The sequence below is a fragment of the Chiloscyllium plagiosum genome, chromosome 22 (assembly GCF_004010195.1).
Source record: "Chiloscyllium plagiosum isolate BGI_BamShark_2017 chromosome 22, ASM401019v2, whole genome shotgun sequence".
Classification (NCBI taxonomy): Eukaryota; Metazoa; Chordata; class Chondrichthyes; order Orectolobiformes; family Hemiscylliidae; genus Chiloscyllium; species Chiloscyllium plagiosum.
This window is the reverse complement of record NC_057731.1, coordinates 5408346-5422338: the sequence shown is the minus strand read 5'-3', so window position 1 is coordinate 5422338 and position 13993 is coordinate 5408346. Positions and strand designations below refer to the sequence as shown.

Here is a 13993-nt window from a genome sequence, read left to right as displayed (position 1 = left end):
GTGATGCAGGTCTTAAGCTTGCAATTCAATCTGCTAAACTTTACTGTCAACAGGGTGTTCCCTCCCAGTAGTGTTGCAGAGGGGGTCACAGTTCAGAAATAGGGGTCACCATTCATCATTGTTTCTCTCCTCAGCACCCCTCAGGTATGGTGCTGAGGGGTGCTCTTCCCCAGCAAGAGGTGGAGGCCGATTATTGAACATTTCGAAGGCAGGAGTGACTCTTGACTAATGTTGTAGGTAGCCCTGTATGGGGTGGATGGGGCAGATCAAAACCCACATCAGATACTGAAGCGCAAAACTAAGGCTGTCACTCCAGTGCACTACTGAGGGAGTGCTGCAATGGCAGCAGTTGCGCTCAGGGAAATCTGTCATTGGGGCGTAAGTGCTAAAGCAGGGGTGAGGATCAGTGCCGAGGGAGCACTGTGCCTTTGGAGGGTCAGTGCCAAGGGAGCACCGTGTGCCCAGAGGGTCAGTATAGGGTTAGCTTTTCCAATGCTCAACATGAGTCTGGTTCAAGGTTCGTTTCTCTGCTCCCATTCCTGCTGCCTATAGCTGGCTTACTGTTTCTTGAGATTCCTCTTCCCTCCCCTCTCCACCCTCCCTCCATTCCTCCTCGTCTGTCGTTCTCTTCCCCCCCCCCCCCCCCCCCCCAATTTCCTACTGGAGTCTCCAGCATAATCTGGCATTCTGATCCTAATGTCATCAAAGTGACCACCAGATAGCATTACCAAGTCTTGTTGGATATTGAACCGCCTGGAGTGTTTCCGGGACTCAGCAGCTCTATGCAAGAGGGATGTTAGCCCAGATTGAGGGATCTCGATAAAAACCAAAAGAACTGTGAATGCTGTAAATCAGCAACAAAAACAGAAGTTGCTTGAAAAATTCAGCGAGTCTGGCAGCATTTGTGAACAGAAAACAAAGTTAACGTTTCGGGTCTGGTGACTGGGATGAGGAGGAATTTCTTCACTCAGTTGTAAATGTATTCAGTTCTCTGCCCAGGAGATCTGCTGTTGCTCAATTATTCAACATGTTCATGATGGACTTTGATTCCTTGATGCTAAAAAAAATTAGCATAAATGGGGATGATGTGAGGAAAACGGTGTTGAGGTAGAAGATTGATGGGCTGGATGGCCTACATGTGGTTTGATGACATGTGCTGGAGGATTCAGTCACATGATAATTGAGATAACACTTGACTCTCAGTGCAGTTTCTCAATGATATTGCTGTCACTGAAAACATGGGCTTTCCAGTAGCTGGGTCTTCCTTTTTAAAGATGAGCTTTCCCTTGAATTGAACAGTCTTTTCTGTTGTGTGGCTGCCAGCAGCTAGTAGGAGATCAGATTTGGCTGTTTCCTACCACGTTCTAAGATGGGAGCCTTTGGACAGTATAGAGAAATTGAGGTGCAAGAGCAGCTGCTGAGCAGTATGTGCCAAATTATGTGATGGCCCAATGCTTTGGGAGATTTGCAAAACATTTCATTTTCAAGTCGGGCAACAGCATGTCTCAAAGTAGATTAAAGGTCATGCCCGTGCATCATTCTTGCACCAGGTCCCTCACACCCCTTGCTATTGGGCATTGGCTTAAGGTCTGTTTCGCTTAATTTACAACATCCACAAACTTCAAGCAGCGTGGTGGCTCAGTGGTTAGCATTGATGCCTCACAGCACCAGGGACCCAGGTGCGAATCCAGCCCTGGGTGACTGCGTGGGTTTCCTCCCACAGTCCAAAGATGTGTAGACTGGGTGGATTGGCCATGGGAAATGCAGAGTTATGGGGATATGTTGGGGAGGTTTGACCTTCTTGGGAAGGTCAGTGCAGACTCAGTGAATAACCTCTACCTGCACTGTAGGGATTCTATGAATACTTTGATTTTGTTAGTGAGCATGGGGACGGGCTGGAGGAAGCAAAATCTTAATTACACATGCTATTTAAAAGGATCTAGACACCTTTTGAAGCCCAATGTCTTTTAAATATTATTGTTATTACAACACACCTTTTTTTAAGAAGAAAGTTTCTGATCTCCGAGCCTGTTGTTATGACTCTTCCATCACTTTGAATTTTTCCACATTGTATCAGGCACTTCAGTGGCTCTGTTCACTTTGATAGTTTCTAAGGCAGATTAGACTGTAATTTTTTTGTGTGTGTATGGATCTTTTTAGGATGAGGGGAAAAAAAACTGGGATGAATTAGCCAGCTGATTTATATTTGCTTTCAAGCATTTTCATAAGTTTTGTGGTGATGGTTGTTTTGAAAACATAACTATTTTGTTTTCCATATTTCCCCCATCTGTCAGTTGCGTGTAATTTAAAAAATATTTTGATGGATTATCATGAGTAAGTGATTTCCCTTTCTAAAAGTATGCATGTTGGACTAATCCTCGCACTGAAAACACTCAATTGTCACTGTAATAACCCAGAAATGATTTAGTAGGCTTTCGTCAAATTTAATAATTTCATTTTATAGCGATACGGTAGCAGCCATCTATCACTCTGACTTGTGAATTTGTTGCTTATTCTATCAGTGCCCAATGGGCTCCCCCCTGTAGCTGTGAAGTGAGATTGTTTGGGAACATGATCTTGTTGAACAAAGAAGGTGTGTCTTGTCTGTCCTTCTGAGGTTACTCATGTGACATCTCAATAATTCAAGTTTCCTCACCTCATCAGACCTGCTCAGGACTGTTAGCTTTGAAATTTTACTTTGTTTAGATACAGAGACCTTGCGAATCCAGAAAAGGCTGTATTGGGACCCTCTCCATTGTCTCCTGGGATCGGGGATGTTTAGTTTTAGGGGTGAAGAGAGGGGGAAAAAGTGGGATTAGATTGAAAAGGACAGAGATTTCTCGGGCCAGAATTTAACAGAGCTTGTTATGTTATTAGAGTCATAGAAATGTACAGCACAGAAACAGACTTCAGTCCATTTCATCCATACTGACCAGATATTCTAAATTAATCTAGTCCCATTTGCCAGCATCTGGCCCATATCCCTCTAAACCCTTCCTATTTATTTTACCCATCTAGATGCCTTTTTAAATGTTGTAATTTTACCACCCTCCACCACTTCCTCTGGCAGCTCATTCTACACAGACATCACCTAATGCATGAAAAAGTTGCCCTTCAGGTTCCTTTTAAATCTCTCCCCTCTCACCTTAAACAAATGTCCTCTAATTTTGGACTCCCCTACCCTGGGTAAAAGACCTTGACTATTCACCCTGTGCATGCCTCTAATGATTTTATAAACCTCTATAACGTCACCCGTCAGTCTCCAACAGTTCAGGGGAAGAAACTCCAACCAATTCAGCCTCTCCCTATAGCTCAAACCCTCCAACCCAGGCAACATCCTTGTAAATCTTTTCTGCACCCTTTCAAGTTTCACCACATATTCCCTATAGCAGGGAGACCAGAATTGACTGCAGAATCCTGTTACCATATTTTGTATTTGCTGTGAAATTCGATATGCTGGACTCTTGACAATTTGCATCAATTCTCAATGTTGCACTGAATTCATTTCTCAAGACATTCGGGGCATTTAGCATTAATTTATTCAGCAAAGTTGAATCGACTCCTGTATATCAGCAGGTAAGCACAAATTCATCTTGTGCTGAGCAGTTCTGTTTGTTCTTGCAGAACGATATTGCCAATCTCTACTTCCTCAGACAAGGTGAACTAGTCACTACTGTGGTAGTGGTGGTGCTCCCAAGATTGTTTTAAGGAAGGAATTTCGAAATATTAACCTGGTGATGACAAAGGAATGATGATGGGTGACCAAATCAGATTAGTATGTGACTTAGAGATGGTGTTTTGCCTGTGGCATTTCTGAAATGAAGATATGTCAGTGTCTCTTTGTATTTCAATTACATTGTGAAGAGTAACCAACATATTGCAATGCATACGGTTTTCTTTGACCTAGGGGGTATTCGGAATATCTTCTCCATTGTTCGAATGAAATGTTATTTTCTTTAGGCCAACAAAGTCCAATTATGTTTAACGTCTGTAAAAGGTCGACACAGGATAGTCTTTCACCGCTTGGTTTAACCGTTTACAAGAGAGTTTTAATTTCTAGAAATGCATAGTTTTTGAATGCTCACTAATCCAGATGGGAGATTGAATAGAAGTATTCAAAATGACGAAGGGTTTTGGTGGAGTAAATCTGGAGAAACTGTATCTACTTGCAAGAGGATTGGTAACTCGAGAGTGCAGATTGAAGGTAATTTGCAAAAGATCCATAGGGGCGATGAGATATTTTAATGCAGAAAATTAGGATTTGGAATGCACTGCCTATAATGTAATAACTTGCACCAGGCACCTGAGTAAATACTTGGAAAGGGGGAACTTTGAGGAACTGTATAGAAAAGGGCAGAGGAATGGCACGATGTGGATAATTTCTTGAAAGAGTTGGAACAGGCAAGATCGGCTGAATGATCTTGGACGTTGTTGCATTGATGTGGCACTCACTGTACAATGTCTCCAGCATTTAAACAGGGATGTGCCAATACAATGTGTTATCTCCTGTAATCACTGGAAAATGTGCTAGATGTGACCAGGAGCTGGATTAATGCTCGTGATGTAAAGTTAGAACTCTGCTTCCAAATTGAGCAACTGGGACAAATAAGTTGCAAGCATTCGAGATCAAATGGTCATGCTCTGCTTTCGACCAGGCTACATACATGTCCCAGAGAACAAGGGAGCAGTTATAAAAACAAATCTCTAGCAGGTTCTCACTGAAATGACGACACAACTGAAATAATATTGACTGTTCATTATCACCTGTAGATTGAGATTCGAGCGGTGTCCCTGATCACTCTGCATCGTTCTGTTGTATCCATTAACCTCTATGTTACATATCGCATGTTTTATTTGTTTTAAAATGATTTGAAACAAACAGGCAAGCACTGAGGGAAAAGTTGTGTAAGTGCAGTACAATCATTTCTACATCTATTCTGGAGCTGTGAGAGAGATCGGGGGATTTTTTTGATGAGTTGGGGAGGGGGTGTTGCTGTATCGTCGTAGGACATGCCAAACCTGCTGCGGTTCAGATATACATGAATTGGACATCTGCCAAGACACACTATTTGTTTTTAATTGACCTTTTTTCAAAGAGAGAGAGGTATCTGTGACAACACGCTGGGGTTTGGCTATTGTGCATAGTGGCAATTAACCCTTAAATAGGTACCAAATTATACAAGATACTTATCACTGGTGGTGGAATTGAGTGATCTTGGAAAGAGTGTTGGTCCTTGTAGATATTTCCTATTCGGAAATGCTATCACCCAACTATGGAGCAGGTAGGACTTGAAATCAGACCCCCTGATCCTGAGATGGGGACATTTACACTGCCCTGCAAGAGTCATGGTCCTTATAAAAGCTGGTTTCAGTTCATGTGAATCATCCTGATAATATTTGTGTTTAGTTGAATTCCTGATTCAGGAGAGGAGGTGATTGCTTGCAGACTTTAAGCACTCCTTTATATGTTAGGATTTGGGGACCTGTTTTGCACCCATGATACAGAAAATCATGCAGGGCATAAAGAGCTGACAGTTCAGCATAGGCCCATGATGTCCTGCCTGTTTGGGAGGCTTTGATGTTGCTACTTTCTCCTAAGGTGGGAAACATAATGGTGTAAAAACAATGACTGCAGATGCTGGAAACCAGATTCTGGATTAGTGGTGCTGGAAGAGCACAGCAGTTCAAAGCTCCTTGGATGCTGCCTGAACTGCTGTGCTCTTCCAGCACTACTAATCCAGAAGGCAGGAAACATAATGCCTGGTGTGAACCAGTTTTGTTCAGTACCAATAATCTTTTTTAATATTTGTTCAACGGATGTGAGCATTTATTGCCCATCCCGAGTTGCCCCTTGAGAAGGTGATGCAGTCCACAGGGAGGAATTTGCAGGATTTTGACCCAGCAACACTGAAGGGAATAGCAATATATTTCCAAGTCAGGATGGCTTGGAGGGGAGCTTGCAGGTAATGGTGTTCCACCTTCTGCCAATGTTAAATTGACAGCAATCAGACATCAAACCTGATGATTTCATGTGAAGTAATCCTGAGCAAAGTCTGCTTTACAGAATATTCGGGAACCTGCGGTGCTTTTACGAGGGAATAGGTTTTGTGGACAAAGCAAAACAGTTATTTCAAGAGAAATTCCTTACTTTTACTTGGACAATATATTGTCATTTGCATTGCCGTGTCCTCCAGTTGAGTGTACTTTCCACCAAATTCATGGACTGGATGAGGGAGAATCTCGAACCAATTAATTAATTTTTTGTAATTTTTCCAGGACATCTGATGGGCTGTGCCCATGCGGGTGTGATTCTGTCAAGGGTTTGCACCCCAGTGATACTTGCGTGTGTGTGTGTGTGTGTGTGTGTGTGTGTCTGTCCCATTCTGGTTTCGTGGTCAGCTCCATCCACAGGGTACAGAATCCACATGGTTGCCCCAATGCAGGACAGAGGGAGTGCTGCACAGTCAATGTGTGCCATCTTTCAGATAGGGCTGTTGAACTGAGAGTTTGACTGCCCTCAGATGGGTGTAAATGTTGGATTGTTTTGGTGTGTCATTTTTGTCAAGGGTAGGGAGATATGTGGCTCTGTGTCAATTTTTGATGAAACTGTGTTAAAATGCCAGAGAAAGTTGACTTTGATATAATGTTGCATTTACAGATGGGGTGGAATGGTGGGAGTCATTGAGGAGAAATTAGTTTATGATCCATCTTGTATCACTATGATCAGAATGTTGCTGATTAATCTTCAAACAGTTCATTGTTACAACTTAAAGAACTCAAAGTTCCATTTTGCTTTTTGTTTTATGCTCCATTTGCTGACCTACAGTAGTGTACAAATACGATATGCCATCTATTTTACTTAAACCTTAACTTTAACACGTTTTTATTCAAAGTTGTCAACAGTTCTCCACTTTCAGTGGAAAGTAGTTTGATTGGATCATTACTGTACATCTGGGGAGATTCCAAGTTTTATGTGTTCTGCAATCAACGGGTCGTTTTGATGTTAATACATGGGAAATCAGAAGGATTGCTGTCCATTTTACACCCCAACAAATTTTACGAATCACTGCATAGCAAATTGCCTCTGTCAATTTCAATTTCCACTCAAATGGTTAAGGCTCAAATTATGGATGGCATGGTAGCTCAGTGGTTAGCACTGCTGCCTCATAGCTCCAGGGAACCTGGGTTCGATTCCCGCCTCGGGTGACTGTCTGTGTGGTGTTTGCACATTCTCCCCGTGTCTGCGTGGGTTTCCTCTGGCTGCTCCAGTTTCCTCCCACAATCCAAAGATGTGCAGGTCAGATGAATTGGCCATGCTAAATTGCCCATGGTGTTCTGTGCATTAGTCAGGGGTAAATATAGGGTAGGGTAATGGGTCTGAGTGGGTTACTGTTTGGAGGGTCAGTGTGGACTTGTTGGGCCGAAGAACCTGTTTCCATACTGTAGGGAATCTATTCCATCTAATCTTGTTAAAATTTCATAAGGGCTTATGATTCTTCATTTGTGACAACCTGACATCAAAATTTATCCAGTCAGCCCATCGTGGACTGCCTCAGTCACTGCTCATGCTTGGATGATTCACCCTCCTTTCCTGGGACCCCGCTTCCTGGATTCTTGGAAGCTGCTTACAGGCACAACCCCAGTTTTTTTACAAACAGCAAGCTTCACCAAGCTGGTACTACCCCTAGCGTTGTTCTTTGAGTTCAACTCTAACTCAGTTGCTTAAGGCAGTTGCTGCTCTTGGGCCTTCAACCTGACTGTGTGCTGTACTGTGAACTATTAACTGCATACTGGCGCCTGCTGAGCCTTTCACACTCGTTGGACTTCCCTGAGCCCTCGTGACAAAGATGCTCAATTACTATTGGATTTTGCTGAACCTTTGAACTACGCAGGTGTATGTAGCAGTTGCTTTCAGCCCCATAGCTGACGACATTGCTGCTTTACACTTTGTTTCTCAGGCGGCCTCTTTCTGCGTGTTATCTTTGACCACCTCTTCAGTGACTCGCTATTCTGTTGAAACCCTTGAACTGGTCTTGCCCCTATTGTTAGGCAGCAATACGTGTAACTCTTGTTAGAACTTAGAATGTAGCAAACCCTTAGATCTGTCTATACCCTTGAATATTAGTGTTCACAGTGTTGCTGGCTCCTGCAGCACAAATTGATATGATGAGAAAGGAATTCATCTCCAGGTTTGTGGCGAAGTGAATTTGGCTGTCTGGCTCTGTTCAGTGGACATCTCCATGCCTGCCATTGGCAACTCTCTCCTGGGCTTAATTGACATAGCCCCACTCCAAGCCCACCAACCTGGGCTGGCAGATTGTAAGGAACTGAATGAAGATGTGCCCTAAATGGCCTAGATCCAATTTTAAAATTGTATCCCTTTGTTCTGGACTCCTTCTTGTGACTGACCATCTTGGTGACCTCTTTGGTCTGACCAAGTTGTGCTTGCTTAAGAGATAAAGGTTCACTTGCCTCTCTTCCAACCGAGTTCACTATATCCAGTGCTCCCATTGTAGCCTTCTCTACATCAGGGAGACCAACCGTAAACTAAGGGAACAGTTCGCTGAGCATCGCAGCTGTGCCCTCAGGGGCCAACCAGACCTTGAAATCACCACCCATTTTAATTCCACTTTTCCCCCTCCCTTTCCAGCATGACTATTCCTTTGCCTTCTCCATTGCTACAACGAACCAAACCGCAAATTGGAGGAACGCCTCATTTTCTGCCTGGGCAGTCCAATTTCAAATAACCTTCCTTCCCATCCCCTGACTCCCTTCCCAGCCCCTTCCCCCTCCCTTCTACCCCTCCCTGCCACCAACCGGATTCATTCCTCCCATTGATCAACCAGGTTGTACCCTCTACCTGTCTTCACCTATCCCCACTTCACTACCCTCTCCCTGTCACCCCATTTATCTGCAGATCCCCCTACACCCGCCCCCCCCCCCCAATCCCTGAAGAAGGGTTACACCTGAAACGTTGACTTCTCCACCTCCCTGATACTGCCTGGCTTTCTGTGTTCTCCCAGCCTCCCTGTCTACTTTGGATTCCAGTATCTGCAGTTTTTTTTGTCTCTACTTAAGAGGAAGCAAGTTGGAATCCTTGGGATGTATGTTACAGTTTTCCTCCAATTGTGCAGATTAATTTCGGAACTGTTTGGACACAGGACCAGTTCCCATGACCAGCATGCTGTGTGGACAGAGCCCATTTGGATGTCGATTTGGTTTTGTATGAAATCAGCAATTATACACTGAGAAGGAAAGTATTTATTTAAGGAAAAATACAAAGTAATGTATGCTTGTAGCTTTAGAAATGGGTATACCAATTTAATTCAAGATATGGTTGAAAGTAAATCTTTCCTGCAAGAAGAATATAGTTGTGGTTGGCCTGCTGCACACTAATGCATTGACCATGTGAATTTTCAGTTTTACCGTGTCTAGAACAGATACAAGAGCTACCTCTAATGGGTGGCTGAATCGAGTTACACCTATCCATTAATCCTCAACAGTTTAGGAGCATGTTGACTGACTTGAGGGAAATTAGCAAAATCATGGATACAGTACTGGAGGAGGCCATTTGGCCTGTTATCTCAATGCTGGCCCTCTGCAAGGACAATGCAGGTAGTACCACCCCTCCTCGTTTTTCTTGCAGCTCGGAAATTCTACCTCTTCAGATAACGATCTAGTTTTCTTTTGAGAGCTGGGATTGAACCTGCCTCCACCACACTGTTTCTCAGGTAGCTCACTCCCGATCCTAACCACTTGCTGTGTGAAAAACGGTTTCCTCATGTCGCTCTCACATCTTTCACCAATCATCTCTGGATCTTGGTCTTGCCATCTCATGAGAGCAGGTTCACCCTGTCTACTCTGTCAGCTATTTGATTCTGAACACCTTGATCAGATTTCCTCTTGCCCCCCTTTTTTAGAGGGAGCATCTTCTCCAATCTGTTTGAACCCATCCGCGTAACTGAAGTTTCTCATCCCTGAAAAAAATCTAGTAAATCTTTTCTGCACCCTGTGTAAAGCCTTCACATCCTTGTGAAATAGTGTCGCCCAGAACTGGGTGCAGTGCTCCCATTGAGACTGAAGCAGTGTTTTATCCCGGAATGGCATGATCCAGGAGGAGGCCATTTGACCCATTGTGCCAATCTCCTGCCTTTTCTCCAGGTTGCTACACGCCATTTCAATATCCGAAAGCACCCAGTGCTGTCTTGAATACCTCAGTTGGATCTGTCTCCTCCACATTTCCAAGTAGTACGTTCCAGTAGTACTTAATGTATGAAAACGTTTTTTTTTTCTCATATCACCACTGCTTCATTTGCACATGACTTTAAAACTATGCCCTCTCCTCCTTTTTTCCTTTACAAGTGGGAACAGCTTCTCCCTATCTATCACCCTTGTTATGATAAATTTCACACACACAATGATTTAACTTCCGGTTTGTGCTGATGAGCAGAACAAGTCGTCATCTTATCCAAAGTCAAGTTAGCTGGGAGCTGACACCAGCCTTTCTGAATAATGTACACTGCGCAGATGTCACAATTCACATTGAACTTTTCCCTACCCTCCTCCAATAGCATCGAGAGCCAAATGTATAATTTGCAGGTCCCATTCAGAATTAGAGGAGAGACATTTGGTTGGTTTTGCTGCTCTGAAATTCAGGAGACATTGAAATGTGGTGCTGCGATGCGCCACAGCTGGGGTCTCTCTAACTCTGTGTAGACTGGGGCATGGGTATTTTATCTTGTCAGTTTGTACAACATCCAACCGTATGATGCATTTACCCAGCAAAGCGTGAAGTGATGGGGTGGGCTCCTAAACTCCATCTCAGCCAGAATTGTTGGGCATCCACCTTCTAGAATCTCTTAAATACATTCTCCAACAATTTTCTGTTTGGGTTCCAATTAAAGCAATCACAGCTCATCAAATTATAGAGTGGCATTGTCTTCATTATTACTGTGTGTGCAGAAAGCCTGTGAATCTAGCAGCTACACAAGATACAGTTTTGCAATGTAGATATATTGTTGTGTATATAGCATTAGTTTAGGTGTGGTGTCAGCCAGCCTGAATTAGTGCAGGATAATGGTTCCATTAGCCATTATTCTACCACTTCCTGTTTAGGTTGCCATAGGCTGAACTTAACTGCCAGGATAAAGCAAAACACTTGTTTAAAGTCTTGTTTCAAACACATGCTTTTTATGCATTAATTATGTGTGTGTTTTTTGTCCAAACGTGTTTCAAATACTTAAGCAGTTTCATGAGCTTCCATTTCCCAGAAGCGTGACAGTTGGATTTATTAAATTTGTGTGTAAATTTTTAAACTGTTGTGTTTCACTGATTCATATTACTCATCATTCCAGGATTTATTTACATTATATCATTAATAGATTGTGATACATCCCTTGTTACATTGGGATCATAGTGGAAACAAATATTTCCTATCCCCAGCATTGCCTGGTTTTGCCAGTGATTTGCCAGACATTTCATTTAAGTAGCAACATGAGGCTAAGGCAACTTGTGCATGCAGCAACAGGCGCAGCCTGTGTTCCGCTCTGTGATGAACATTCCATGTCAACCCATGTAACGCGTGTTTCTCTGCAGATGCTGATGATGATGGTGGTGATGTTGATGGCACCAAAATCATTGTCCTCAGTTACCCCCAGTACTGCCGCTATCGGACTATGCTGAAGAGAATTCAAAACCGATCGTCGTCTTGGCTGGTCAATGAATTTGTAATGGCCCTGGGTGGCATTGCGATATTAAATGGAAGTACCCGGATCCTCTACTGCCGTGACACATTTGATCATCCGACTCTGATTGAAAATGAGAGCGTTTGCGATGAGTTTGGTAAGTACTTTCTCTCACTTTGTTGTAATCTCATCAATGTGGTTGAAATAGAGGACATTGTAAAAGTTTTGAATTCCAACTGATAGACTGCATAACTCTTTTTAAACAGACTTTAAGGTTGCCAAAGTATGTTGCAGTCCAAGGACTGTACTCATTCCTGTAATGCTAAAGTGAAGAAATTAAAATGAAACATTTTTTTTGTGTAGCTTCCCATTAGATTGTCACATTAGTTTCCTCGGAAATTGTTTGGTATTGTTAGAGAAGAGGGTGTTTTGTGCCTTCAAGCTGTGCTGTTTGAGAAATAACCTGAAAAGTAAATATGAACACTCAGTGTTTGTCACTCAGTGTTAGCTGCAAAACAAAAGTTTGAATTCCTTTCTGGTACAAAATGTTTAGTGGTTGAATAAAAGCAACAAAAGTCAGGAAGAATGATTTCACTGAGGATGCATTAAAACTAAACTTTATTTTTGGTGCAATAACGTTTTGCTCTGTACTGATGGCAGAGTTGGACTGTGAATGAAGCCTCAATCCACCTCAAGCCAACACACAGCAACGATATGTTTTGCATCCATTCTACACTATGTACCTTTAGCATCCATATGAAAACAACAGTACTTAACACTACACCAATCCTACCTTGTAAATCTAGCATAAAGGATACAGTTTTGACAAACTCTCTCTTTTACATACACCTATAGCATGTATGTATACAAACATGAATTTATATAGATATGAGAGCAATAAACCAAGCCAAATAAACTAAACAATAAATTGCCTTCTCCATTTCCTCACGAATAGTACAGTTTGTCATCTTATGAGTGGTACTCACTGCAGGTACGAAAGATTGTGGCAGTTTGTACAACAGAAAAGATGTATGCTTCAATGTTTAGAAATCTGTCAAATTGTTTAAATTGTTGTTATTTGTCTTTCTCATTTGATTGCTGAAATCATCAATTTATAGAAGCAGACGAGGAATAAGGTCCTAAAGCGTTTTGGAATATCAAAGGGGCAGCCTTTGCTGAATATTTGTAAAACCCAGAGTCTGCAGGATTCGGAAGGTTCAGAACACTTCATAAAATGTTGCATTTAAATTTGTCTTTTTTTTTCTGGCTGCATACATTAAATGTTTTTAGTGCAGTAAGGCTTAATAGAGTCAAAATGGCATCCTGCCAGGGATGGAGGCATTGAGTCAGATAATCAAGCAGCTTGAAGAGGCAGAGAGGTTTCTGGAGGGAATTCCAGAGATGGGGGTAACCAAAAGCTTTTTGCCAACAGTGAGACAAGAGAAAGGAGGGTAAAGTGCAGGAGTATGAATTCGACCAGTTGAGTTCTTGTTTGACAGATAAAGAGGAGCTACCTCATCGTTACAATATCACCTCAGTGCTGCGCTGGTGAACCATTTTGTCTTCGAGTTAGGAAGTTGGGATTAACACGCATTGGGCTTTAGTTAAACTGAGGAAGCTGGAGATTACCACATTCTGCAGCTTTTCTGGGACCAAAGTAAACATGATATCAATTCTGAGAAGGGCTGAGTTGTTGATACAGAGCAGGTATTTTTGCTGAAAAATCACATTCTGTTGGACTGTTGCCAGCAATGAGTAAAACTGACAAAATGCAGTTGGCAATATTGGTCGTGTTTCCTTTATTTGGAAATATTAACCTTGAACTGTTGAGCTCTGGAATTCTTGGTCTGCAGCTGCCATTAGATTATCAAATTACTTTACTTTGTTTCTGTGCAGATTATTATCAGCCAATGGCACTAGAAATTCAGTTTTTTTTTCCATTTAAATGTTTGTCCTATGGAAAAGTGCAACTCCTTTTAAAAAAAACGCTTTTAAGTAGCTGCCCGTTCTAGGCAAGCTGAGTGGAAAAGTACACAATGGGCTGACTCATTGGTTCAGATAATATGTTTATGAGCACAAAGACAAGTAACTGTATTGATGGAATTATTAAAGTCAATTATTATAGTATGTGATTTCAAGTGTGTCTAATTTTTAGTGGATAACAAATTGGTTTAACATAGTACTCTTATGTTTTATAGATATTTGTAATACAGTACTTGTATGTGTATATGCATGTATTGTAAATGGAATTTTCCTAAAGTCTGCTGGATTCCATTCTAATGTAGTAATCACATAACATGATTGCCATT

The 13993-nt window shown here is 42.2% G+C and overlaps 1 protein-coding gene across 4 annotated transcripts in view; it reads left to right on the top strand.

Moving 5' to 3' along the window:
- Nucleotides 1-13993, top strand: part of arid5b (AT-rich interaction domain 5B) — a 125260-nt gene that overhangs the window by 28618 nt on the left and 82649 nt on the right. For 3 of the 4 annotated variants that reach the window (XM_043712312.1, XM_043712314.1, XM_043712315.1), the window contains one exon: nucleotides 11596-11841. The exons of the other annotated variant lie outside the window; for it this stretch is intronic. In XM_043712312.1, the coding sequence (XP_043568247.1) occupies nucleotides 11596-11841 (246 nt within the window). The remainder of the gene's footprint in view (nucleotides 1-11595; nucleotides 11842-13993) is intronic. 4 annotated transcript variants of the gene reach the window in all.